At 43.4% G+C, this 25,805-nt stretch overlaps 3 protein-coding genes across 5 annotated transcripts in view; 1 reads left to right on the forward strand and 2 right to left on the reverse strand.

The window, feature by feature from the left end:
• The window catches only part of ift122 (intraflagellar transport 122 homolog (Chlamydomonas)), a 78,417-nt gene extending 65,733 nt beyond the window's left edge, over window positions 1-12,684 (reverse strand). For 2 of the 3 annotated variants that reach the window (XM_063220636.1, XM_063220643.1), the window contains exons 1-9: window positions 12,530-12,684; window positions 11,888-11,954; window positions 11,239-11,323; window positions 8,300-8,378; window positions 7,766-7,842; window positions 7,344-7,410; window positions 5,414-5,560; window positions 1,615-1,971; window positions 91-166 (exon numbers count right to left, since the gene is read on the reverse strand). In XM_063220636.1, the coding sequence (XP_063076706.1) occupies window positions 91-166; window positions 1,615-1,971; window positions 5,414-5,560; window positions 7,344-7,410; window positions 7,766-7,842; window positions 8,300-8,378; window positions 11,239-11,323; window positions 11,888-11,954; window positions 12,530-12,588 (1,014 nt within the window). In that variant the 5' untranslated portion in view covers window positions 12,589-12,684. The remainder of the gene's footprint in view (window positions 1-90; window positions 167-1,614; window positions 1,972-5,413; window positions 5,561-7,343; window positions 7,411-7,765; window positions 7,843-8,299; window positions 8,379-11,238; window positions 11,324-11,887; window positions 11,955-12,529) is intronic. The other variant, XM_063220649.1, reaches the window with a different exon arrangement.
• A 31-nt stretch (window positions 12,685-12,715) lies between these two features.
• mbd4 (methyl-CpG binding domain protein 4) lies at window positions 12,716-17,453 on the forward strand. The gene is made up of 8 exons (XM_063220660.1): window positions 12,716-13,035; window positions 13,294-14,081; window positions 14,258-14,476; window positions 14,813-14,878; window positions 15,393-15,527; window positions 15,989-16,138; window positions 16,423-16,526; window positions 17,228-17,453. The coding sequence occupies exons 1-8, from the start codon at window positions 12,902-12,904 to the stop codon at window positions 17,300-17,302; spliced, it is 1,671 nt and encodes a 556-aa protein (XP_063076730.1). The 5' UTR covers window positions 12,716-12,901; the 3' UTR covers window positions 17,303-17,453.
• A 1,113-nt stretch (window positions 17,454-18,566) lies between these two features.
• Window positions 18,567-25,805, reverse strand: part of dock3 (dedicator of cytokinesis 3) — an 84,780-nt gene continuing 77,541 nt past the window's right edge. Inside the window, exons 50-55 of the mRNA XM_063193218.1 lie at window positions 25,227-25,345; window positions 24,904-24,988; window positions 23,940-24,062; window positions 22,363-22,445; window positions 21,316-21,985; window positions 18,567-18,586 (exon numbers count right to left, since the gene is read on the reverse strand). Of these exons, the coding sequence (XP_063049288.1) occupies window positions 18,567-18,586; window positions 21,316-21,985; window positions 22,363-22,445; window positions 23,940-24,062; window positions 24,904-24,988; window positions 25,227-25,345 (1,100 nt within the window). The remainder of the gene's footprint in view (window positions 18,587-21,315; window positions 21,986-22,362; window positions 22,446-23,939; window positions 24,063-24,903; window positions 24,989-25,226; window positions 25,346-25,805) is intronic.

Consider the following 25,805-nt stretch of genomic DNA (forward strand, 5'->3'; position numbering starts at 1 on the left):
CATTCAACACAATGACGTACAGTGTGTTTGTGTTACGGTATGGTGAGCATTTGGGGAAAATATGCAAGGGTAACAATAACACATACAGACCTGCTTGCCACTGAGCTGGTAGAAGGAAAGCCTCTGGCCCCAGTCGGCTACCGCCAGAATGTCATTGTGTTCGTCCCTGCAAGTCAGTCACATAGCACATACAGCTCTAGGTCATTTGCAATTCATGGAAAAGGCATTGGAACAATACGACTGAGTACAGGTATTTCCCTACAGTGCCTCAGCTCTATACGCTTAACCTACTAAAAATAATAAAAACATCTGTTTTACATCAATATGCGCTATACTGGACTACATAACAAGCTTAGCATGTCTGAAAAATAACAAAAGCCTCTAACATATAATCTCAGCGTGATCTCCACATGTAATATCTGGAAAACGCAAAGGAAAAAGTTTCAACTACAGATACGGGTTAACAGGGGTTACGGGTGAGTTGGGCTTTCAGAATAATCACAGTACATCAGTGCATCACTGTATATCACACTATTTCTGTATACATTTTCTTTCAGGCCCTGACCTGTTTACTATGGAAACTCTGATTTGTGATAGCTGAAGGTCAATGTTACTCTGGAAAGAAACAAATTATATTGTTCTGCAACATCTAGGGGGAAAAGGATAAAAGAGGGGCCAGAGACCAACGAAATGTCTTTTTTTCCTCCTAAAGTGAATAATACTCCCTGGTCAAGGCGGAACAAAAGGAGAAGTTTGGAGAGCAAACAGAGAAGGGAAGTAGATGCATGTGCTCAGCTTTTTGAATTACATAAGATTTCACTTCAACAAAAACAAAATCGCTGACATCAACATTAAGGTGGCTTTGAGCTTTCTGCAGCCTTTGATCATTGATCAAATGCATGTAAGTAACTGTGGGCTATGTTCTCCAGGACATCAGCTACAGCTAATCTTAGACATGGGAGGGTTTGCCCCCTTCACTAATATCTCCTACGGTAAGCAAGTTCACTGAACTCAAACTAAAATTTGAGCTTGTTTTGCGCCTGGTTTAGTCTCAATTAAAGTGGAACAAAAAAAACAGCTCTTAATAGGAGCTGGGCCCAATGAGAAGTGTACCTTCACTATTTATGTAAATGAATGGAAACATTATGTGTACAAGTTTGTATTTTGTACAATTTCATGGTAGCTTTAATGTCATTATTGTTCTGGTCTTATTGTCAATATCCCTAAAAACAACGCTGACAAAGACTTAACTTGCGATGACAATACCCTCTGGCCATCTCTCTCTCTCTCTCTCTCTCTCTCTCTCTCTCTCTCTCTCTCTCTCCCCCCCCACCACACACACACACACACACACACACACAAACAGACAGACACACATGCACTGACACAGACAGACAGACAGACAGACAGACAGACAGACAGACAGACAGACAGACAGACAGGCAGGCAGGCAGGCAGGCAGACAGGCAGACAGACAGACAGACAGACAGACAGACAGACAGACAGACACACACACACACACACACACACACACACACACACACACACACACACACACGTGTGCGCTATGGTAGACATACCCCCTGTCCTCCACTGCACTGCACTGTACTGTACCTGAGCGGACTACAGCTCTCCACCTCTGGCAGCATCAGCTCCTCCTCCTCCTCTGCCTCCTCCTCCTCCTCCTCCTCCTCCACCTGCTCTTGCTCCACCTGCTCCTCAACTGTCCCTGCCTGGCCCTCCTCTGGCCCTGGAGCCTCCTCCTGCTCCTGCTCCTGCTCCTGCCTGCAGTGGCTACTGACTGGCCCGAGGATCCTAGTGTGGGTCCTCCTGGCGTCTCCTGCTCTCTCCCCCAGCAGGAGGCTCAGGGCCTCCAGCTCCTCCTCGTCCTCCGACACGCAGCTGCCTTCCTCGGCCGCCTCCTGGTCCGCCTCGCCCCAGTTGGAGAAGGCCCTCCACTTCCTCCAGTCTCTACCAGAGGAACGGGGGTAACCCAACTAATGGCTAGCTGCCACTGGACTGAATTGCACTGACAGGACTCTTTCTCTATGTGTGGTCTGTGGACTACTTATGGAAATATTACGTGGACCACATCAGAGTGTAAAAGTCAGAGCGCAACACTCTTCTTTTTTGCCTGTGCTTTGTGTGTCAAGTGATTTAACTAGTTCAACTACATTGTAGCATTTAGTTACATTGTCTAAACTGGGCTTGGCTAACCTATTGGTACTGAAAGTACAGAAAATGACATCCCAGGTTCAGAAAGAAGCCCATCGCCACATACAGTGAGTCCAATAAGTATTTGATCCCTTGCTGATTTTGTTGGTTTGCCTACTAACAAAGACATGATCAGTCAATAAATGTTATGATAATATGTATTCTAATATGGAGAGACAGAATATCAAAAAGAAAATCCAGAAATTAACTTTAGAGAATATATATTAATTTATTTCCATTTCATCGAGCAAAATAAGTATTTGATCCCCTGCCAACTGATTACAGTTCCGGGCCCACAGACCAGATGGGCACTTCCGATCAACTTGCCATCTGAATGAAAGTCACCTTTTCATACTAACATGCATAAAAGACACATTGAATCAGCAGAATCAGTCCATAGTATGAGTGAATCAGTCACACTCCAACCTCACCATCATGGGAAAGACCAAAGAGCGGTCAAATGATATCAGGGACAAGATTTTAGACCTGAACAAAGATTAAATGGGCTGCAAAGCCACAAGAAAGAGACTGGGTATTAATGACCCAGCTGTTGATGCATTTCTTCCAAAATGTGAGGAATATGAAATGACTATCCATCAGCCTGTCTGGGGTTCTATACAAGATTTGACCTTTTGTAGGGATTTGATAACCATGAGAACAGAAAGAAAGCACCCTAGACCTGTATGGGATGAACTAGGCAATGATATCAAAGCTACTGGGACCAAAACTGAGAAAACTACTGGTAGCACTTAATGCCACAGAGGTTTAAAATCCTGTACTGCACACATGGTACCTCTGCTTCAGAAGGAACCTGTGCAGTCCCACTTGAGGTTTGCCAATGGACATCAGACTGTTTTAGGATATGATAAGGAGGTGCTGTAGTCAGATGAAACCAAAATCAAGCTGTTTGGCATTATCACAATTCAATGTGTTTTGAGAAAGAGTACTGCTGTCTATGATCCCAAGAACACCCTCCTCACCATCATGCATGAAAGTGGTATCATTATGGTTTGAGGGTGTTTGTCTGGCCAAGGCACAGGACAACTTCACATCGTCAACGAATGGATGGAGGGAGACATGTAATGTGCAATCCTGAGTGCAAACGTCCTTCCCTCCACCACTACACTGAAGGGTGGGCCATTTTTGGATCTCCCAACATGACAATAATACACAACATATAGTCAAAGCAACGAAGGAGTGGCTCAATAAGAAGCATATTAAAGTTGTGAAGTGGCCTAGACAGTCTCCAAATATTAACCCTATAGTAATTCTATGGAGAGAACTGAACCTCCCATTTGCCAAGCTACAGCCACAAACTATTAATGTTTTGGAGATAATCTGAAAAGAAAAATGGGCAAAAATATGTTCTACTATATGCACAAACATTGTCATCAACTAAAAGAAGCATCTGACCTCAGTGCTAGACAACTAGGGCTTTGCCACAAAGCACTTTATCTTCTTCAGCAAGAGGGGTCAAATACTTACGAGCCTAAATTAAATACAAATAAATTAAAATATATTATTTTAAGTTATTTTCTGGAATTTCTTTTTGATATTCTGTCTTTCCATGTTTGAATACATATTATCATAAATGTATAGACTGATCATGTCTTTATTAGTGGGCAAACGGGCAAAATCAGCAAGGGATCAAATACATATTGGACTCACTGTACTGTACTTAAACCAATTCACTGAACGAGCAGCCTCCCCACACCTCTTCAGCCAGACAGCCTCTTTTAAACAGGGCTCGACTGTAGCAACGCTCGGTGGATAATCCACACAGTACCAAATAGCCCAACTAATGGCTACTACAGTACCTGCAGAAGGGTCAGATTACAGCGATATTTCTCAAGGAGTATGGTCCAGGGACCACTAGTGATCTGCAAAACATCTGTATGTGTTCCATAAACAGTTCTGTGTACATTTTTTTAAAATTTGTGTCAGGGCGGTCATGCAGTTACCAATTTATGCTTTACATGGGCCAGTTAGGCTTAGGTTGAGTTGATGGGGAGTGGCCGTTGAGCTTTCATTTAAGGAGTGGTCCTCAGTCTGAAAAACTGAAACTGAAAAATAAAACTGAAAAAGACTGGACCAGACATCATCTGACTGAGCTCTGTTTGACTGTCAAAAAAAAACTAAACTCATATTATTTTGTGCTTGTAGTTGTAACAGAGGTGTCCAAAGACCAATTAGGATGAGTTCAACTGAACTGGGCGTGAAAACAAATATGGGGCTGGACTTCTTTTCCCCCCCTCTGAACCCAGGATGTCCACCTCTCTGATCACTTCATCACTCCCATTCCACCCAGGCAGAGATAACGGTACGCTGGGCACATGATGAGAGGATGTTTGTTGTTTGTCTTGCTGCCCGGAGTCCTATCTGTGGTCAAACAGCTCCCCCTAAAGGCTGATTTCACACCAACCACTATCTGGCTATCGCTAGTGAATGCTGGTGTTGTTCCTGGCATGTTATCAAGCCGGCCCCCGCCATTCCCACGAGCTGACCACGCTATCTCCTCTCCTTGACTCTTTACCCCCGTAAACTACTAACTCAGCTTAACCAAGGCCCCCAAAGGCATTAACACTGACATGAAAACACTTCTTAGATGTGTGATAACAGGAGTAGTGGATGTACTGTGTGTGTGCGTGCACAACAAGCACGAGCATGTGTGAGTGAATTTCACTGTGATAGGAAAACACTTCGCAGATGTGTGAAAGCAGAAGTATTCAGCCTAGTGTGTGTGTGTGTGTGTGTGTGTGTGTGTGTGTGTGTGTGTGTGTGTGTGTGTGTGTGTGTGTGTGTGTGTGTGTGTGTGTAGTATGCACCATGTATGTAGCACTGTATGTGTTCACAATTATATATTTCCTCAACTATATGGGGTAAGGGTGACCACAGCCTAGGGCTGTGTGCTGCAATATACTGACATAGTGGAGTGGGGTGATGTGAATTGAGTTGTGCGTGTAGTTATACTGGTATAGTGGAGTGGAGTGGTGTGAGTTGAGTTGTGAGGGTAGTGTGTGTGTGTGCGTGTGTGCGTGTGTGTGTGTGTGTGTGTGTGTGTGTGTGTGCGCGTGTGTGTGTGCGTGTGTGTGTGTGTGTGCGTGTGTGTGTGTGTGTGTGTGTGTGTGTGTGTGTGTGTGTGTGTGTGTGTGTGTGTGTGTGTGTGTGTGTGTGTGTGTGTGTGTGTGTGTGCGGGTACTTTGAGGGGTTCCAGGCGATGGACCAGATGGGGGAGGAGGAGCCTCCAGGCCTCTCGATCTTCACCTTCTCGTCTCCATTCTTGTTGCGGATGCTCACCACACCATTCATCATGCCCAGCGCCAGGTACTGCCCATCATTCGTCCAGCTACGTGGATGTCATGCACGCACACACACACAAACAAACACACACACACACACGCACGCACACACACACACCAAAAATAATGCACTGTAAGAACAATGTTTCCATTTGAGCCATTTAAACATATAATCATGTTAAATCCAGTAGTGTCTGTCCCTTTGTGTTGGTGTAAACGTTAACGTTAACGGGTATAAACGTTAACGGGTATTATTATATGGTTGTGACGTCATCTGTCGAATGCTCCATTCATTTCAACGGGGCTCCCCAACGTTCGGACGTCTGTTATTTTTCGATAACGGATGGGTTGGTCTATAACAGACCGCTGTCAATGGCAACAAGACTTTTCACTGCTAAAGCGACTTTTCAACAAGACTCTAATCAGCTGCTGTGATAGACAGCACCCGTTGTCCTGGCTACCGCTGTCAATGGCAACAAGACGTTCACTGCTAAAGCCACTGGCTTGTATACAAGTCAGTGGCTAAAGCGAATGTTTCATATCACTCCGCAGGGTGTCCGGTCTTTTGTCACTCTAATCAGCTGCTGTGATAGACAACACCTGTTGTCCTGGCTAGCCTACCTAGCTGTTGCCTAGCGGTGTTCCACAACGGCACTGTTTTGTTTTGCGCAGCAACAATCTTAACATTAAATAGGTCTAAAGAAATGTCCCCGCATGTGTGAATCATTTAAGTATATCCATATAATAAGCGGGTTAACTTTCGGCGAGTCGGTCGCTTTGTGGAATAGCAGCACTTCAGAGAGAACAAGACCCCTCCGCTCCGCGTCGGGGTCTAAAGATTCTCTCTGTCGTGCTGCTATTCCACGGTAGCGACCTTCTCGCCGAACGTTAACCCTTACTAAAAGGTGATACATTATAGAAAAAAAAATCATTTTGCCACTGCGGTCCATGAATGAAACCTTGAACAGTATGAGTATATCACTATTGAAACCTTGGTAATTCCAATTGTATGGAACTTTTTACGATCTCGTCACGTCCCTCTGCCCTTATGATTGCTTATCTACACAAGACTTTTTTGTGGCAGGAATCAAACCTGGTTTGCCACCGTAGTAACCCAGTGGTCTACAGTCACGCCACGGTAGGGTCATATCTACACAAGACTTAAATGGACCAGACTGCATCCTGCTTTTTCCACCACAAATAAATTGTAGTTACCGTAGAATAGTAAAACTCAAAATTCCACCCAAGTTGAAGCCATGTATCAGTAATAACAACGTGTTTCCTACATGGGTCTTAAAGGAACAGTCCACCCTTTTTTTATTTTCACATATTTGCAGTATTTCCAAGCATTATTCATGAATGTGCATATCATTTTCTTCTCAGTGCTTTCAGTCCTTAGATTGGAAGTAAATGGAAGTAAATGGGGGCATTAGCATCAAGCCACAAGTGATCACACGACAGGATTAAATAGCTGTTTTGCACTCTGGTGAAATTTACATTAATTAGTTTATAAGCACATTTGATGATGTTTTGTTTGCCCCCATAGACTTGCATTGGTACGCTTGATTTGGCTATACTGATAAACTAGGCAATGCAAACGCATAGGCGAAAATGATATGCACATTCAGAATAATACTTGGAAATACTGCAAATATGTGAAAATCAAAAAATGGTGGACTGTTCCTTTAAGCCCATCCATGGCTGAGGTCCCATGTTGGGGACTTACAGTAAAGTAACTGTAAGTCGCTTTCGATGATTTAAGTCATTAAGTGTAATGTCATGTAAAATGTAATGTAATGTAGTAGTACTGTACTGGCCTTGACAACTTACCCGCAACATGTGATCTTGCTAGAGACCTTATGTTTTGACACTGACTTCTGTTCTGGAGACCACAGTCCTGCATAAAACGAATCAAAACAAAACGAAACAACTTTACAAGAACTCAGAAAGGAATCAACATTCCATTTGTGTATACAACATGGAAAGATAACATTGTCAAAGACATATACAGTTTGAAAGCTTCACAATATTTTTTACATGAGCACAGCTGCAACAACATTCTAAAGGAAGTGTTTCTTTTTTCTTCTTTTCTCCTCCACAGACATTCATTCATCATTAAAATATTTGTTCAGGAGACATGTCAAGGAGGTCTCTGTCTGTATGTCACATTTTCATTTCGGTCCCAAAACCCAGCTAAGGCCCCCTGTTGTGAGGAGAGAAGCTTTCTCAGCGGCGATCAATGCCCTGCTCACCAAAGTCCCCCGAGGAGCAGGAGGCCAGCTGATGGGTAACAGGGTTGTAGGCCACACACTGAATGGAGTCATTGTGCCTGAAAGATAAGATGGTACATACAGGAAGGGGGTGAGGGGTGGAGGGGTAAAGGGGGGCATCATTCAAAAGATCATGACTTCTTTCAAACATCAACTAGGAATGTTGGATGGTGAGTGTCATTGTGGCTGACACTGAAATTGACTCTGACACTTCCTTGACAGACACTTGAACAATTAGTTTACTTACAGTATATGTAAGTTAAAATCAACATAGGATGCTAGACAAACACAGGATGAACACAGAGGGAGGGCAAAATAAAACGTATCGGTATATGAATACAGAAAAGGAAAAGTGCACTGATTAATTGTCAAATCAAGGAAAGTATCTCTGGAATTCTAGGAATTGTAATTATGTACAACAAAAAAAACATGAACACAATCTGGTTACAGTAAGCAACCATGAGCTCTGTATTCCAGATGTATGTAACACATTGGGGGTGTGGGGAGAGGCCTTACGTATATTTGAGAATCCCTTCCAGCTTAGATGTCCAGATGATGATGCTTTTGTCTGCAGACCCTGATGCAAAACGCTTTCCTGAACGAATAAAGGCAGACAATTCAAAATCAAAGGATAAAACATATACTACGGGACATAACTTACTGTACAATAGCATATCGCAGGGTTCCCCCGGCACATCTACCACCTTGACTAGGTCACCTGGAAATATAAATATTTTGTATAGCAAATGTAACTGCTAATGTGACTTCTGCAAAAAGTATTGTTTTGGGAGGGGTTTCATATCATTACCTTCGCCAGAAGGTTATGTTTTGCCCGCCGTGTATTTATTTGTGAATATGTCTGTTTGTTTGTTTGTTTGTTTGTTTGTTTGTACTTCGTCTAACTCAGTCAAAACTGAGCCGATTTTTATGAAATTTTGTGGGATGATTGGTCATGACCCAAGGAAGAATCGATTAGTCTTTGGGAGTGATTGGGTCAAAGGTCAAAGGTCAAGGTCAAAATGTTTGTGTGTACTTCGTATAACTCAGACAGAACTGAGCCGATTTTTATGAAATTTAGTGGGATGATTGGTCATGACCCAAGGAACAATTGATTAGTTTTTGGGAGTGATTGGGTCAAAGGTCAAAGGTCAAGGTCAAGGTCACGAAAAGGTCAAAAACATACATTGAGCCGATTTTTATGAAATTTAGTGGGATGATTGGTCATGACCCAAGGAACAATCGATTACTTTTTGGGAGTGATTGGGTCAAAGGTCAAAGTTCCAGGTCAAGGTCACGAAAAGGTCAAAAACGTAAATTGAGCCGATTTTTATGAAATGTAGTGGGATGATTGGACATGACCCAAGGAACAATCAATTACTTTTTGGGAGTGATTGGGTCAAAGGTCAAGGTCAAGGTCACGAAAAGGTCAAAACGTAAATTGAGCCGATTTTTATGACATTTAGTGGGATGATTGGTCATGACCCAAGGAACAACCGATTACTTTTTGGGAGTGATTGGGTCAAAGGTCAAGGTCAAGGTCACGAAAAGGTCAAAAACGTTTTTCTTTGCCAAGCACTATATGCCAGAAGAACGTGTGCATGCTGAATTGAATAAGAGGTCAAGACTGGGCCAAAAATGTAATATTACGATATTCCGGTCCGATTTAAATGAAACTAACACCAAAATTTGGAGAATGTTATGTCCCACACTTTGAAGATGGCCAGAAAAAAATAAGTGGCGTAGGCGAAGGTTTGCGCTCTACCGAGTGCCCATTCTAGTTTTAAATGGAACAACGATCATCTTTTCAATCATGATTGTTATGTGTCTGCGATATGCCTCCAACCACCTTGACTAACACATGTTGTACACAAGTGTCCCTGTAAATAAACTTTTCTACACTCGGATGTTGGAGAAAGGATGTGAACAACTACAAACCCCAACTCCGGTGAAGTTGGGACGTTTGGTAAACAGTGAATAAAATCAAAATGCTATCATTTTCAAAACATTCAATCTATTCATTAGATGGAGAATAGTGAAAAGACAACATATTAAGTGTTAAAACCGAGAAAAAAATATTGTTTTGGGGGACATATGTACTCATTTCTAATTTGATAAATCCAACACGTCTCAAAAGAGTTGGGACGGGGACAATAAATGGCAGCAAATGTCGAGGAAGACTAAAAACAAAACAAAAGACAACACTTAACAGTTAAATACATTAACCGATGAGATGATTTTATATAAAAAAGTGTTAATTCCTATCTTGGACATGATTTCACCAGCTTAAATGGTGGGTGTATTCCTTGTCATGTTTTGCAATGTTTTCCTTTCTGTAGTGCTTACAGTGTGACAGGTCTTGACCAAAAGCCCACCATTTTATCACCTGCTGGTCCTTATGATGGAGCCAAACTGTTAAAACTTAGTAGAGAATGCAATTTGACCTTACTATGTGGCAGTAATCGAAGATCTCCCTTCAAAATATAATGCATGAGTGGCTTTTCATGCTGTTTAAAACCCATTTATACCATTCAGCACTGTATTTAACTCTACAGATGAGTGAGAACATCTTAACCAATGCACTACTGCACCCGCATGCCATCATGGAGGCTGACTTTTGAAGTTAGCACTAACACAAGTTGGATGGTCCATTTTCACTGTAGCACAGGATGTGCAATGCTCTATTATTGTCAAAAAGAATGGACTTCTACAACTTCTGCTGACTTCTGTAAGCAAAGGACAGTTTCCCATGTCTTCTGGGTCTATTTCAAGTGAGCTCAGGTGCTTAAGAGAATGTTACACCCCTGTATCATTTGCACGCATTAAGCATTCTTAATATGGTCAATTTTCAATAGCTCTAGCACTCCAGGAATTAGAGTGAGACAACAGCCAATATATATTTCATGATGTCATGAACCTATACAATGATTTTTGTAACAAAAATATGTCTTATATACACTCAATCGTGGTAAATCAAAGGGAATTCAAAAATGTATGTAATAACTATGGTAATTATTCCCTTTGCATCTTTAATTCTGAGTGACTCAGCCTCTCTGTGATGATCTTATACCTGGACACCTATATTGTCCGTCAGTACAATTCATTTTGAAATGTTCTTCTTTGTTATTTTATCTTATTTGGATGTTTACTAAATTTCACTGATCCCGTCCCAACTTATTTGAGACGTGTTGGATTTATCAAATTAGAAATGAGTACATATGTCCCCCAAAACAATATTTTTTCTCGGTTTTAACACTTAATATGTTGTCTTTTCACTAGTCTCCATCTAATGAATAGATTGAATGTTTTGAAAATGATAGCATTTTGATTTTATTCACTGTTTACCAAACGTCCCAACTTCACCGGAGTTGGGGTTTACAAGAATGCCCTGTGTGTGGTGTTGAATATTCAGTGTAATAAAGTAGTCTATAATTTACTTTACAAGAAAAAATGCTTACCATCTTTAGCATAGGCCACACAGTAGACTGTGTCTTTGTGTCCTTTCAGGGGCTGTATCAGTGTCCCATCAGATGTGTCGTATACCTGTGGCATACCAAAAAAGGTTTGTACATTTATTAAGTAAACCGTCTAAAAACATGTTAGGTAGTAGCAAAGGTGTCAAAAGTAAAAGTAAAAGTTAAATTCATAGTGTAAGTAAAACAACGGTATATGATATTACATAGCTGTTACACCACTTACCCTATTGTACCTAATGAGATAGATGTTGTTACTGAAAAAAACTAACAAGGACACACCACAAAGTTGATACAACCAATGCAGAGTCAGCTAATCATAGGACATGTACACAGGTCTATTGGTTACTTAGATCATTTTCTCGTGTTGGAAGGAAATTGTGTTTCTTTTCTTTCTTTCTTTTTAACTTTTACTACACCTCTGCCTATGATCAGGGAGAATATCCTAGGTTTACAGGCTCAACTTTTCTACCAGCAGTAGGAAGAACATGGGTACAGTTAGGGAAGTAAGGAACCAATACACTCCTGCAGCATCCCTCATTCACAACTGCAAGGCATAGCTATGTAACTCCTGGTGGACTGTCAACTACCATATTGCTCCAAGTGTAATGAGGGTAATAACATGTTCACTAACCAGCACCCTGTTCCCTGCAGCAACGATGAGTTGAGTGCCATCCGGTTTGAAGGCTATATCATAAATACTGAAGGAGAGAAAGATGGAGCAATACAATGTAGTGAACTAAACATTTGTTTTGTACATTTTCACATGAGTTTTAAAGCAAATAATTTCAAGATTAGAAATCACAACACATAAACAAGATTAAGTATGTTGTATGTATTCTTAGTGGGATTTGAAATACAGTGTGTTTAATTGTTTTACTTTTCCTTGCACACATTCTTACTGGAGTGACAAATAGCCTGTCAATAAGATATCGTTGCACAGTAAATGGTTATCTATAGGGCCAGCTAACGTTGTCAGTACTGTCATCAGAAGCCAAAAGTGTATCAGATATCGAAATTCATTTTAATAGAAATAGAAAGCCACGTCGTATTAGAAAGAGCAACATGTTGTGGTGTGTTTAAAAACATAGGCCTACTGGTAGTTGCACACTAGGTAAGTTACATATTGCTAACTTGCTAGCTTTCGTATGCCATCTCTATTAGTTTACATAGTAACCACCGTTGCTATCGACTTTCCCATACTAAACCGTTAGCCAGCTAGGCTCAATGTTAGCGACAAGGAAAATAATTTTGCAGTGAGTGCTGTGGCTCATACCATTGCTCAACTTTGTCGCGGTCGTGCACTTTGTCTATCCATGTTGGAACGGCTCTCATCGTTTCAGTTTTGTAAACCAGACACGATAAATAAGGGGTTTTATATTCGGTTGGTGGTCCAGGAGATGCTGGCTAAGTTGCTACCCTGTCTGTTTACATGGCAGCAAAGCGAGCATGCGCGTGAGAGACTCTTGCGCAGCTGTTCGTGCACAACATAGGAAGTGGGCACGGAGAGACGGAATGGATTAGTTGCTATAAGTACAAACTGCTTTGTGTCTGATTGCTACAATATGCTTGTCCGGCGTTATTGATCATGTTTCAAATGCGTGGACAAGACAGTTCATCTAGTAATGACAGCTGATGATTTGCTGAAATGAAAGCACAACAAATAGCTGAAGCTGATGTCAAAACTCCCGATGCCTTGATTCTACCTCTGGGCTGGATCCGAGAAGTCAGACAGCGCAAAGGGGGCAAAAGTGCAGGGAAAACAGATGTATACATCACAAGGTAGGCTATGGCCATGCAGTGAAAGTAAGCGTGATTTGGTATGGATTGTACTTTCCTTTTCAGAACAGTAGCCTACAAAGCAATTTAGTCAGACCCAGAGCTCTTGTTTATAAACCAATAATAAACAAGGGGTCATTGGCATTTTATTTACTATGTAGCATATAACAGACAATCACTCAGTCTCTAAAATGCAATCATAGTATGTTCTGATGCCAGAATGAAGGTCAGTAACAATCCATGAACATTATGTTTCTGTAGTCCACAGGGGAAGCGCTTTAGGTCCAGAGCATCTCTGCAAGAGTACCTGATTTCCCAGAAGGACAGTGGACTTCCCCAGATTGAGGAGTTTAGTTTTGCAGCATCTGTGACCTACAGAAGCCCATCACCAGTAAGGAGAAGAACTGTGACCCGCAACAGAAAACAGCAACGGCAACATGGTAAACAGATAGGTGGAGCTTCACAGTATTTCTCTTCTGAGCTGACTGTGTCAGCAACACAGCCACAAGATGAAAAAGAAAAAGAGAACGACAGTGCCGAGGAGAACCACAAAGAACTAACACATAGGCCTACTACTACTGACAGAAACCAAATTCCAGCCAGGAGGAAAAAGTGTGCTCGCACAAGACAACAGCAAGCTTGTGAACTGGATTGTGACGCTTCACAGTACTTCTCCTCTGTGCTGAATAGTTCAACAACACAGACACAGGATGGCACAGGACACAAGAGTGACAGTGCAATGGATAACCACACAGACGTAACAGACGACAAACAAAATGTGGCGCACCCTGCTGTTCAAAATAGCCGCTTGGAAAGGACTGATCCTCTTCACACTGCAATACCAAGCATAAGAGTACAACCTCCCTCGGATAGTGGGGGAGAGGAGGATGGAAAGGAAAGTGGCTGGAGGAGGAAAAGAGATTCGGACTGCATTGAGGAGGACAAGCTGGATGTCAGCGAGGAGCATGGGTCCACTAATCCACAAGAGGCGTTGCAGAAGTCTCTAAACACCACTGGACCAGAATGCCTCTCATCCACCACAAGTAGCAGTAAGCATACCAATCACATCATTATTATATCTATAAGATTACATTAAGTGAGCACTAAGGACATTTTAAGTGACTGTAGTCAAACTGTAATCTATTGTCTATACATCAAGAGACTTTCTGTGATCCAAGATTATGTTTTCAACAATCAGTGAAATGTTTGTATTTGTCCTGTACAGGGTACAGTCTTACCGCAGAAAAGTCTGAGACAAGCCCTGTGACAAGGAACCAAGATCAGGATAGCAGTCTCCGGAGGATAGGTGATTTGGACTCACTTCAGGAGGTGGATGAAGATGGCGGCAAGGAGCCTATACAGGAGTCCACTGACATGCATGAGGTGCTGCCGGCCTCTCAGAGCACTGTAGAATCACAATGCCTCTCACCCTTCAGAAAGACCAGTGAGTACAGTACAGTATTTCTTTTAAAAATATATAAGTAATATATATTTCGATTGGGGCTTTTAGTCTTTATTTGGACAGGAGAGTGAAGATGGAGACAGAACACTAGTGGGAGAGAGAGATGAGGCCGGATTTGAACCTCGGTCCCCTTGGGCAATTTTGCCCGTATATGGTATATGGTGTGTTGTTAGCACGCTATGCCACAATTACTTCCTTTATGAACCACATCACTGCGAAATACAGGTGTACAAGATGTAAACGTTAAGTCACTAAAACACATCTGTTTTCTGTATCACTAATAGTTCAACGTTTTCTGTTGTTGTTTTTCCTGCACAGAGGCCAGTCTAACAGCAGAGAAGCGCAAGACCAGTCCTTACTTCAGTGGGAAGTCTTTAAAAGACTGTAAGACATATTGCTTATTAATGACATATTAACATATTAATGACATAAGGATAAGATATTCACCCAAACAGTAGCGCATGCATTACAAAAGAGTTTTTGCAGGAAGGACGAGAATCAATAGGTCTCCAAGATATCTTGTTACAGGCAGATTTCCTTTCTCATTTTCACATTTTTTTTTCATGTGTGTGTGTGATGCATTGTGATGATGTAACATAGAGAACATGCAATTGTTTTACATTGAAAAGTAATGTATATGCACTCCTTTTCTTTAGTAGTAGTAGTAGTTGTGAGAAGGAATGTTACCGGAGCATCGAAGATTGACTAGGCTTTTTATTCAGAGCGGTGACAGACTAACATTCAGACGTTAACATGTCTTCATCGACTTCATCGGTGAAGATGTACTAACGTCAGAATTTCAGTCTGGCACGTTTCTAAATAAAAACACAAATCAATCTTTCACATCTGAGATGCTCCAGTAACTTTCCTTCTCACATGACATTGGCTTTATCTGTAGGCCTGAGTCCACCTAGGCGAAAGGCGTTCAAGAAGTGGACACCTCCTCGATCACCATTTAATCTGGTACAGGAAACCCTCTTCCACGACCCATGGAAACTCTTAGTGGCAACAATCTTCCTCAACAAGACCAGCGGTAAACTTAACACCTGACGCATGCAATGTGTCATTTTTTTATCCTATGAATATTGTACAAAGTTTCCAGAATGTTGTATTCCTGAACACATTTACTGTTAAGACACTTTTCATACTTACTGTCTCTTTCTCTAAAATATTCAGTTTTTATAAGTCCACAAAAGGGAGGAAATAGCAGAGACACTCTGAGATTTGAGAACAATGTTTAAAAAAGCCTTTAATATAACATGGCAAAACTGTTTTAAAGCATATGAGCCTACACGTTGCGTCCATATTGGCCTTCATCAGAGCATAATACCGTGTTATATTAAGGGCTTTTAAATATTTTTCTCAAATCTCTGAGTGTCTCAGCTCTTTCCTCCCTTATTTGGACTTACAGATACAGATGAGCACCTGAGTAACATTGTTTGCATATTAGTTTTCATTATGGACATAAAAACATGGTTCCATGTATGTGTGCAGGTAAGATGGCGCTACCAGTGCTGTGGCAGTTTTTTGAGCGTTACCCGTCTGCAGAGGTGACAAGGGGGGGTGACTGGAAGCCTCTAGCAGACCTGCTGCAGCCACTGGGCCTCAACACCCTCCGAGCTAAAACCATCATCCGCTTCTCTGGTGAGATCATACATAGCTGAAATGACAGGGGACATGGTTGGGGGGTGGGGGTCGCCGTACCCCCTGATGAAGACCAACGCCCAAGAGTTACAAATAACAGTGTTGTTAATTACGTACATATTATTACATATTATGACATTAATACACATTATTTCAATTCATGTAAATGTCCCCCTGTAAAAGGTAACACCAATTATGGTTCTGTAATCATGGTGACCATTATCAGCTGACTAATACAGAAATAGAAGAGGTCACCATCTCTCCTTATTTTGATGATCCCATAGATGAGTACCTGTCCAAAACATGGAGGTATCCCATTGAGCTGCATGGAATTGGCAAATATGGCAACGACTCGTACCGCATCTTCTGTGTCGAGGAGTGGAAGCAGGTAATGCGCACACACAAACACACTCACAGTACACTACCCCAGTGGTACCCAAACTTTTTCAACGGGGACCCCCTTTTGGAATATTTTGTCTGCTAATATTGATAGAAGTCCACAGGATTTCTAATACATCTATTGAATGCTGTTACTATCTCAATGATGGTATTTTGTTTGCTGTTAACCTGTGGATTTTATGCAATGTTCCTTTTGTCCACCACCCGCCTAGGGGTCCCCACCCCCAGTTTGTGAATGACTGCACTACTCTATTATACACTTGCCACACTGCCCCCTTGTGGTATCAAGTTGTTTCAGTAGATACTGTATTCCAAAGTCCAACTGGGAAACTCAGACTCCCATTGTCATTGTGACACTGCACTCCACTGCACACTACACACAACGAAATTATGCCTCACCCGTGCAAGGGGGCAGCCCTCAATGTCGCCCCAAGGAAGCGGTGCGGCGGGACGGTACCATGCTCAGAGTACCTCAGTCATGGGGGAGGATTGGGGAGAGCACTGGTTAATCACTCCCCCCCCCCCACACCAACCTGGCGGGTCGGGAGTCGTACCGACAACCTTTGGGCTACAAGTCTGACGCCCTAACCCCTTACCCATGACTGTTTGAGTAGATATGTGAAAGACAACAACTACCTCACTTTCTCCAGTTCTTCATCTCACCTCACCTCCCCTCACTTGTTGTTTCAGGTGACTCCAGAAGACCATAAGCTGAATCACTATCATGCATGGCTGTGGGAGAACCACAAGGCTTTGGGCCTTTGACAACAACCCTGGGAGACTGCTGCACGCTGGGAAGATGCACATGATCATGGCGTGAATTGTTCTTTCTGTTTCCATGAAGTATTTCCTTTTATATAAAAAGTATTTTATCAGAAGATCTAACATTAAATAAATGGCATTATTGGTACATTAAGCCTAATGTGTAGTATGCATATGTTATTCCTGGACTTTGTGTTTGTTGAATTGTATCACTCGGTCGTAAACTAAGCAAATGTAGCTTCCTAATTTAGTTACTAATCATTATTAGTTGCTAATAGTGTACTTCTACCCTCTTTGGCAGAACACACCACATGCAGAACTGTATTGGGTACATCAGTGGTAGAAATAGACACACAACCACCATGTGCTATTTTGGAGGATTTTTATTCAACATAATTGAGTTACAAGCAGGTTGTATAATTATAATTGTGAATGGACAGTACATGTTTGCGTATGAATGGGCTGAGTCTATTTTTTTTAAATTTGCAAGAACAAATTTGTTTTACTCTGAAGAAAAACCAATGAATTCCACACAACATACACATATTTGAGTGTACACAATTCGAAGATGAGGTCCACTGCCTTCAGTAAAAGTGCCGTAGAAATTAAAACATAATTCATCACTGCAGCAAGTGAGAAGTGAAACTGCCTTGTTAAAAATGTCAGTAACAGGATATGTGTGATACAATTTCATTCCATAATCCCGTTTTTGTTTTTAATGTGTCAGAAGGGGAAACTGCCTTTTTACACAAACACAATGGCAGGTGTAGGTCGATAAATGAAAGCAGAGGATTTTTATAAATGCCAAAAATCTGTTGCAATCCCAACTGGAATGTAAATTTTGCGGAGTTTGAGTATAGGTGATTGAGCATTGATTGAGATTGTGCTAAAATGTTCAAAGATCTGCCAGGCTACTATGAGGTATCCGATACTGATAAAAAAAGACTTTTTGAATTATGACTCAGAACAATGTTTTTTTTTCCATGCAGACACAATATGTACAAGATAGCACATGGTCCAGTATATAAATTACTGAAGATCTAGTTATGTCAATTTCTAATCATTTTGTCCATCATTTTAAACATTGATATTGACAGCATTAGGGAGTATTTACACAGAACAAAGACAGGTTCGATTCTGAGGTCACTTGAAATATCCTCTTTCCGTTATCTCTCTTCTGAACTCCCATGCCTCTCCCGTAACGCGCTCTCTTTAACAAACTTCTTGGCCCAAAAAATGTTCGCTCCTTTCCATACATACACAAAGTTCAACCACTGAACACCTTTGCTGGTGTCCCAATATACAAAAATAAGAGTCTCCTGGACACAGAATAATACTTTTTTTATGTAAAACAGCAAGGCGCACTAACATGAGTCCATCTGAGGAAGACCACTCTATTCCCCCATCAACACCCACCAACCAGCCACCATCCCAACAGAAAGTCAACTCCTTCACAAGCCCTCAAGTCCTCGAGTGAACCACATTAGTGTGTGAAGTGACACTGATTCAGAACTCCAAGGTGTAGAGAATTCAAAACAAACACAAACTCCAGCATAATATCCATCCACTCTGGAACGTTCGGAATAGTCTCTCCTCTATGATTCTAATGCAAAAGGGTTGTTATGGAAGGGGAGTAGGGGGTGCGGGGGTTTGGAAAGAGCTTGGGCTTGGGCAAGCATATAGTATGCACACAGCAACACTTCTACTACACTTTCTCATCACACTGAGAAGAACCAAAGACAGATATCATTGACAGAAAGCATGGCGCTTTCAACAAGGCAGGAAGGAACAGGTGATGAAACTTCTTACGTCTAAGTGATGATTAAGGGATGGATGAACCTATCTCTGTGTGGGAGATACAGTATATTGATGATTGAGGGTTAGACTTGTGTCTGTGTGGAGAAATACACAGATGATTAGGAGGTTTGTAGAGGCACCTCCCTTATTTCTGGGTGGGAGATGCACTGTTATATCAGTATGGGCAAATCCAAGCATGCTGGCCAAGAATGAATTCATGATTATATACTATGAGGAGTCAACTGAGTGGAGATGCATTTAAGGCCAGGAGGCATTTTGGTATTTAGAGCCGCACGTGTGTGTTTGTGTATGTCTGTGTGGGGTGGGGAACACCTGTGACAGAGGTTGCTGGTGGATCCCAGCCATTTTGCCCCTCACCACACACATACACCGCTGTGTTCATGTGCACACATACACACACACGCACGCACACACAGCAAACATTTTCACAAAGAGCCCATGAGAGATTCAGGAAATGCCAACAGTAAGTACAAAGTCTAAAAGTGATCATCAGGGAACCGGATGCTGAATGACTTGTATCTCCTTGTGGGTTTGTGAAGATCCTTACCATGTCTAAACCGAGCAGTGGGAGAGAGAAACAGCCTATCATGCAGTATGTCACTATTTCAGTCCCACGGAATCCATACAAAATACTGATCTTCTCTTGACATCGACATACGTACGGTACGTAACCCTGGGTATTATTGTTGTGATATTGCTAATACAATTGACCATGGATTCGTATTCTCCAAGTGTGTTGTGTTTGTGTGCAGATGAGGGTCCATCTCTGAAATGTTAAATAAGCTTGTGGAACTGTGAACGTTTGTGCAAATACTTTGTCTGTTTTCAACCTGGAGATCATGTCCAGAGTAAAAGAAGGTGCAAATATGATTGAGGGTAAACAACATCTGGTTTCAAAAGCAGACAGTGGGGGAGAGGAGTCATTGTTGAGCTGCTTGTGTGAATCCTGGGGGGAAAAATACTGGATGAGCAGCTGTTAGTTTGTAACAATATTTTTTGTGTGTTTTTAGGTGATATAAAGAGTAGTAGACTACAGCTAGAGACCCCATGTGACGTCACATGTCATGCCATAGGGGCATCAATAGCCTGTATTGGCTAACTTTGCCTCATACTAACTCACCTACATGTTATACACAACTCACAGTAGTTCCCCCGAGCCCTATTCTCACCCTCTCAAACACACACTCACACGTACTGTACACAAGCGCACACACACACACACACACGCACACAGATTGTTCTATATCATATCGACACCATACCAGTCACCAACCACCCTTCAACAAGCCAGGTCCCTTTTCATTTGTTGACTTGATATGTCATTTAAAATGTTTGCCCTTGTTTGATCCAAAACTCAACGTTCCTAATCACTCCTGAGCCGTCATTTAACCTCCTCCAAAAAACATCATTCGCACCTTTCACAAACCCCTCCTAAAACGTTATACGAGCGTTTCATCCTAACACAACCTATAGCCCCCCCGTTTTGTAGCCATCTCGCCGTTTCGTTTCCTGTCAACCCTGTGCTTGACCCTGATAATCAGTAGTGGTGGCGTTAAGAGGAGACATGAGCAAAGTGAAGAGGCAGGCGTTATTTTTGTGTGTTCACTTCACAAAACATTCAAGTGTAAAAACAAACAAGCATGCTAAAGGACTGGCTGTACAAAAAACAGTGTGCTCAAGAGCTATATCTCTACCGAGTGTTGGGAGATAGGAACAGGATGGGGGGGTGGGGTAGGGGGAGAGTGGAGAGAGGGAGGGATGGGGGGGGGGGTTGTCATGGTTATTACAGTCTGTGGTGAGGATTGATGGTGGAGAGGCAGATAAATGATGAGAGCTATTCAATGAAAGCAGCTTCTCGGAGAATATTTATAAACCGATCCGAATGGCCCCGCAGAGCCAACAACCCACCCGCCATTTTGAGTCCCCCCTCCCCTGAGAAACTCCCCCCAGCACAGTACTGTGATGTCCTGAACACAGGAGCTCCACGTAGACTCTGCATTACCCACCCCCATCATCCTGCACCCCCGCCCCCCCCAAACACACACACACCACCATTTCTGATTGGCACCCAGCCAGCTGCAGGCCTCCTTCACTGTGCTCCAGTCCATGCTCCTTGTCCATCTGACACCTCTCCTCTGTCCTCCTCATCACCTCCTCCTCTTCCTCCTCCTCATCACCTCCTCCTCCCCCACCTCAGCCGGTGCTCTCCTCCTGCTCCTCGCGGATGCGCTGCTCCCAGGCCGCTCGGTGAAGCTCGCGCTGAGTGTGTGGCGGAGGGAAGATGCGTCTGGGCAGCGGCACAGGCTGGATGCCCCCTACTCCTCCTCCTCCGCTGCCTGCACTTCCTCCACTCCCGCTGCTGCCAGCGCTGCCCGACTCCTCCTCGCTGCCCACGGACGCACCTCCCACCACGCGCATGCAGGGCTTGGGGGGTAGCGTGGGCACGCCGACAGGCCGGCGCAGGAAGGTGGCGCCACCGCCGCCGATGCCACCCACCGGGTGCGGCAGCTCGGGGCACATGGGCCGAGCGGAGCCGGGGCCCGGGGGCTCCCCGAGGCCGTCGTGGTCCCCGCCGTGCGGCCCGTGGCCGTGGGGGCCGAAGTGCGTGTGGTCTTGTGAGCCGTAGTGCACGTGCAGGTAGGCGGCCGGGGGGGCCGGGTCCTCGGGGCTCCAGTAGTGGCTGGGCGGGATGTGGGGCGGGGGCGCGGCGTCCAGCTGCTCGGGCCGGCTGGGGGGATCCGAGTGGCTGAAGATGCTCTCGCTCAGAGAGGAGACGCCGCTGCTGGCGCTGCCCGACAGGGTGGAGTTGCTGCCCCCCAGCACTGACAGGGGGCTGGGCGGAGAGCCAGGGATCGGGTGCAGAGGAGACTGGAGGAGGGAAGAGTGGAAGACAAGGACATGGCAAAGACAGTTTTAGCACACTCAGCACATTTCATAATAGCAGAGCAGCTCAAGGTGCTTTGTTCATCACCACAAAGTAAGGATTTAAGTGATTTGCCCACACACATTAGTCAATATCATAGGGACAAGTAAGAGTCATCCAAAAAATACACATAAACATAAAAGTACAGATACACTATGTGTACATTGTAGCATAAAAACTATATAACATAGTAGTGAATACAGAAGACAATAGGTAAGTCTTAGCACGGTTTGTAACACTGTCTGCCGAGCGACTGAATTCCTCTTTGCTACTGCAGGATATTGTGAATGGAGCAGCACAACACTACACACATTCAGCCTACCTTTCTGATGGAGCGCATTGGCAGAGCTGGGGGAATATCATTCATGTGTTGTTGAAAAGCATCAAAGTGCATCAGAAAATGACCTACAAAGAGACAGACAATGGCAGGACTTGAGTCTAAAATAATCACAATGAACGCAGTCAAAACACTGTTTGAAGTTTTTACTGGACTGTTGATACAAACTAGATGCCAATGCAATTTGCCATTCGGAAAGAAAACATGAAGATGACAAAGAGGGTCCGAGTTCCAGACCAGCAATTAATAAGAGACACAATCCTCTCGAGCATATGGCTGGGACTGGCAATCATTTCTTGTGTAGCTGCCATCATTCTATTGTCCGCAAACCATATGCAAATAGCAAGCAATTGCAAGCGTCTTGGTTTGGAAAAAGTTAAGTCTTTCAATATTTTGTTCCGGCCAATTTGTTGAACCAGCTGATCCTAATTAGCTAGCGTAACTCCTCAGCCAGGTAGAGGAGCTCATTAGTGAAGTCTCCTGTGTTGAGGAGAAAACACATACAAAACACTGGCACTGGCAAAACCAGTTCTACTTTCTGAAGACAGTTTGTTCGACTCTGGAAATATACTGTAGTAGAGTCTGTGGGCCAGACACAATGAGTGATTTGTCCTCATACCTCACGTGACACTGTACTACACAATGCAGTCTGAAACATATCTATGGGATATTGAAACCAACCAGAAAATGATTCATTTTTGATAAATGTCTGCATTTTTTATGTCATTATTGTAGGCCTACATAGTCTGAATAATGTACAGGTATATTCATATATACCGTATATATGAATAATGTGTGTGTGTGTGTGTGTGTGTGTGTGTGTGTGTGTGTGTGTGTGTGTGTGTGTGTGTGTGTGTGTGTGTGTGTGTGTGTGTGTGTGTGTGTCCAATAATATCCCTATCAAGGAACATGAAGGCATAATGAAGATAAATCTTATGAAAATACATGTGTAACAGATGCCAACTAGCAGAACTCAGTGGTATGTTTCTAAACATCCCTCTTGAAGCCTCATACAGATGTGATAGCGAGTGAGTAATGCCTTGTGTACACCAAGCATGACCTACACGACCCAGGTAGCTGAGGTGGTTGAAGAAGTTTCGCCATGAATTCGCGGCATTGACATGTTTGATTTAGCTAATCATATAACGGCTCTGACTTGACAGCCTGGGACATTTGGAGATATGAACCTTCCGATTGGTTTCCGCCAAACAGCGTCATAGCTCATTACCATAAGATTAACTTGACTTTAATCGTTAAAATTCGCTCTGGTCGCTCAGTTCACTTCGCTCCTGGTGAATTCGCTTTGGTCGCTTTATTCCCCTTCCCTCCATACAGATATAATGACTTCCGCTGCTCAGGTACCATAGGTGGTGCTTGGTGTACACAAGGCATTATCGACTAGACCTTTAGGTCAGTGGTTCTGCAGCAGAGCACCCATGCTAAAGGGTTGCTGGAGGTCAAGAGTTGGAGCACCAAGTGGTGGACTGCAGAGGATGAATTCGGTTTCACAGGTACACGTGACATGAACTCGTTGAACTCGATGTATGAATGTAGCGTCCTACCCTGTGGGAAGTTGCGTGGTGGTAGCATGGGTGCGATGAGGCTGCCGGGGTTCTGGAGGTTGAGGCCCTGCTCTCGCCCCTCAGAGCCGTCCAGGCTCCAGCTGCTGGGGGTGGCCGGGAATCCTGCAGGGGGGAGAGAGGGCACATCAGGGGGGTATACTACAGTAAGAACATGGTTAAGTGATAAGTGGTAACATAGAGGAAGAGGTAAACCTGCTAATAGATATATCTGCAGGCATCATTTAGTTAATATTAGATGATTTACCTCTACCACAATATGCTACCATAAGCGTACCATAAACTATGGTCATAATCACAATCTTTAAGGCAAGCAAACAAGCCCACAGAGATTACTATTTGACACAGACCACAACACACAGTGCACACACATAAAGTGTCACTCCACCTCATTTCATCCATCACGTGTGTAAGAAGGGGGCAGCGATGCCAACTGAGACCTGTTAGGGCGTCCGCAAATCGTCTCCAACAAAGTGTGGAGCACTGCTCTGCCAAAATTCAATTGCATTGTTTTCAATACAACCCCGCACACCGGCGCCGGTGTCCGCGGATATTCACGGATGTCGGCTGGCGATTAGGGACGAGTTCTATTTTGTCAGAGCCATCCATACTCTGCTGTGGTGAAATTGAGTGTGGGGGTCAGAATTGTGTCGGAAGCGAAAGTGCTCCTCAGTGCTGTTGGAACTGATGTGGAGGCACTTACATGAGTCAACTCTCCCCTGTTGGACAAGCACAGGGAGCTGACCCTATGACCCCTGTTAAGCACTCGCTAATGAGGTCAATGAGAAACATGCCCAGGGTGTGACTCCATTCACCTCTTCTCTTAGAGTTTCTTCTGTTTCAGATATGTAAAAGTTTTATATTTTACCTGACATGTATTTACATGTCTGAAACAAAGTGAATTGAATTCACTTTTAGACCTGATGAAAGTCATATATCCACTCACCTCTGTCTGGGAAGCCTGTGTGGCGATCCCCACATGGCTTACAGGGGCTGCCTTGCTGCTGCAGGCCACGCTGCACGTTATTGGTCTGGAAAAGGAGAGCAAGGCATTACGTTACACGTCCAGTTTATAGCAAAAACAAAAGAAAGATGCATTTTTAGTGATGATGATAGTGTGTGTGTGTGTGTGTGTGTGTGTGTGTGTGTGTGTGTGTGTGTGTGTGTGTGTGTGTGTGTGTGTGTGTGTGTGTGTGTGTGTGTGTGTGTGTGTGTGTGTGTGTGTGTGTGTGTGTGTGTGTGTGTGTGTGTGTGTGTGTGTTCCAGTACCTGTGTGTTGTCAGCATTGGTGTTGTAGTAGTTGGCACTGTTGGGTCTCTCCCGGTGGGGGGGTAGCAGCATCAGCAGCTCTCGACTGCTCTTGGTCTTGTCCGGTAGAGAGGGAGAGCCTGGAGAGAAGAGGAGAGGAGAGGAGAGGAGAGGAGAGGAGAGGAGAGGAGGGGAGAGAAGAGGAGAGGAGAGGAGAGGATGAGACTTTACACCAAGCATACACATCCACATAGATTTACCAAAATCAATGGCATAGCCTAAATGTGTGAGCCAAACTTAATCCCTACACTTGTTAATATTAGCTGACGGGGGGACTACTGTATAAACCTATGGGTTTTCATAAATCGTGTAGTTTGACAGTATTTTGGCTAGACACTCTATAAACAATAACATAATATGGGGCCTGGTGCTTTTGAATAGTGCCTTTGTGAAGTTGGGCAGAATATAATTTTAGTGTCCTTGACTCCTGGGTGTAGATGATAGTCAGGGTGCGATTTGTCAAAAAAACAGAGGGGGGGATGTTTTTTTTTCTTCCATGAAACGTGACGTCACAAAATGAAGTTAATACGACTAACAGCT

This window comes from Engraulis encrasicolus, chromosome 2 (genome assembly GCF_034702125.1).
Source record: "Engraulis encrasicolus isolate BLACKSEA-1 chromosome 2, IST_EnEncr_1.0, whole genome shotgun sequence".
NCBI lineage: Eukaryota > Metazoa > Chordata > Actinopteri > Clupeiformes > Engraulidae > Engraulis > Engraulis encrasicolus.

What these genes read in the sequence shown, in the direction of transcription:
- mbd4 (XM_063220660.1), top strand. Translation starts at nt 12,902, where the DNA reads ATGAAAGCACAACAAATAGCTGAAGCTGATGTCAAAACTCCCGATGCC. An exon ending in TGGGAAGTCTTTAAAAGACT is followed by an intron (nt 14,879 to 15,392) that starts GTAAGACATATT and finishes CTTTATCTGTAG; the next exon opens with GCCTGAGTCCACCTAGGCGA. An exon ending in AACCATCATCCGCTTCTCTG is followed by an intron (nt 16,139 to 16,422) that starts GTGAGATCATAC and finishes ATGATCCCATAG; the next exon opens with ATGAGTACCTGTCCAAAACA.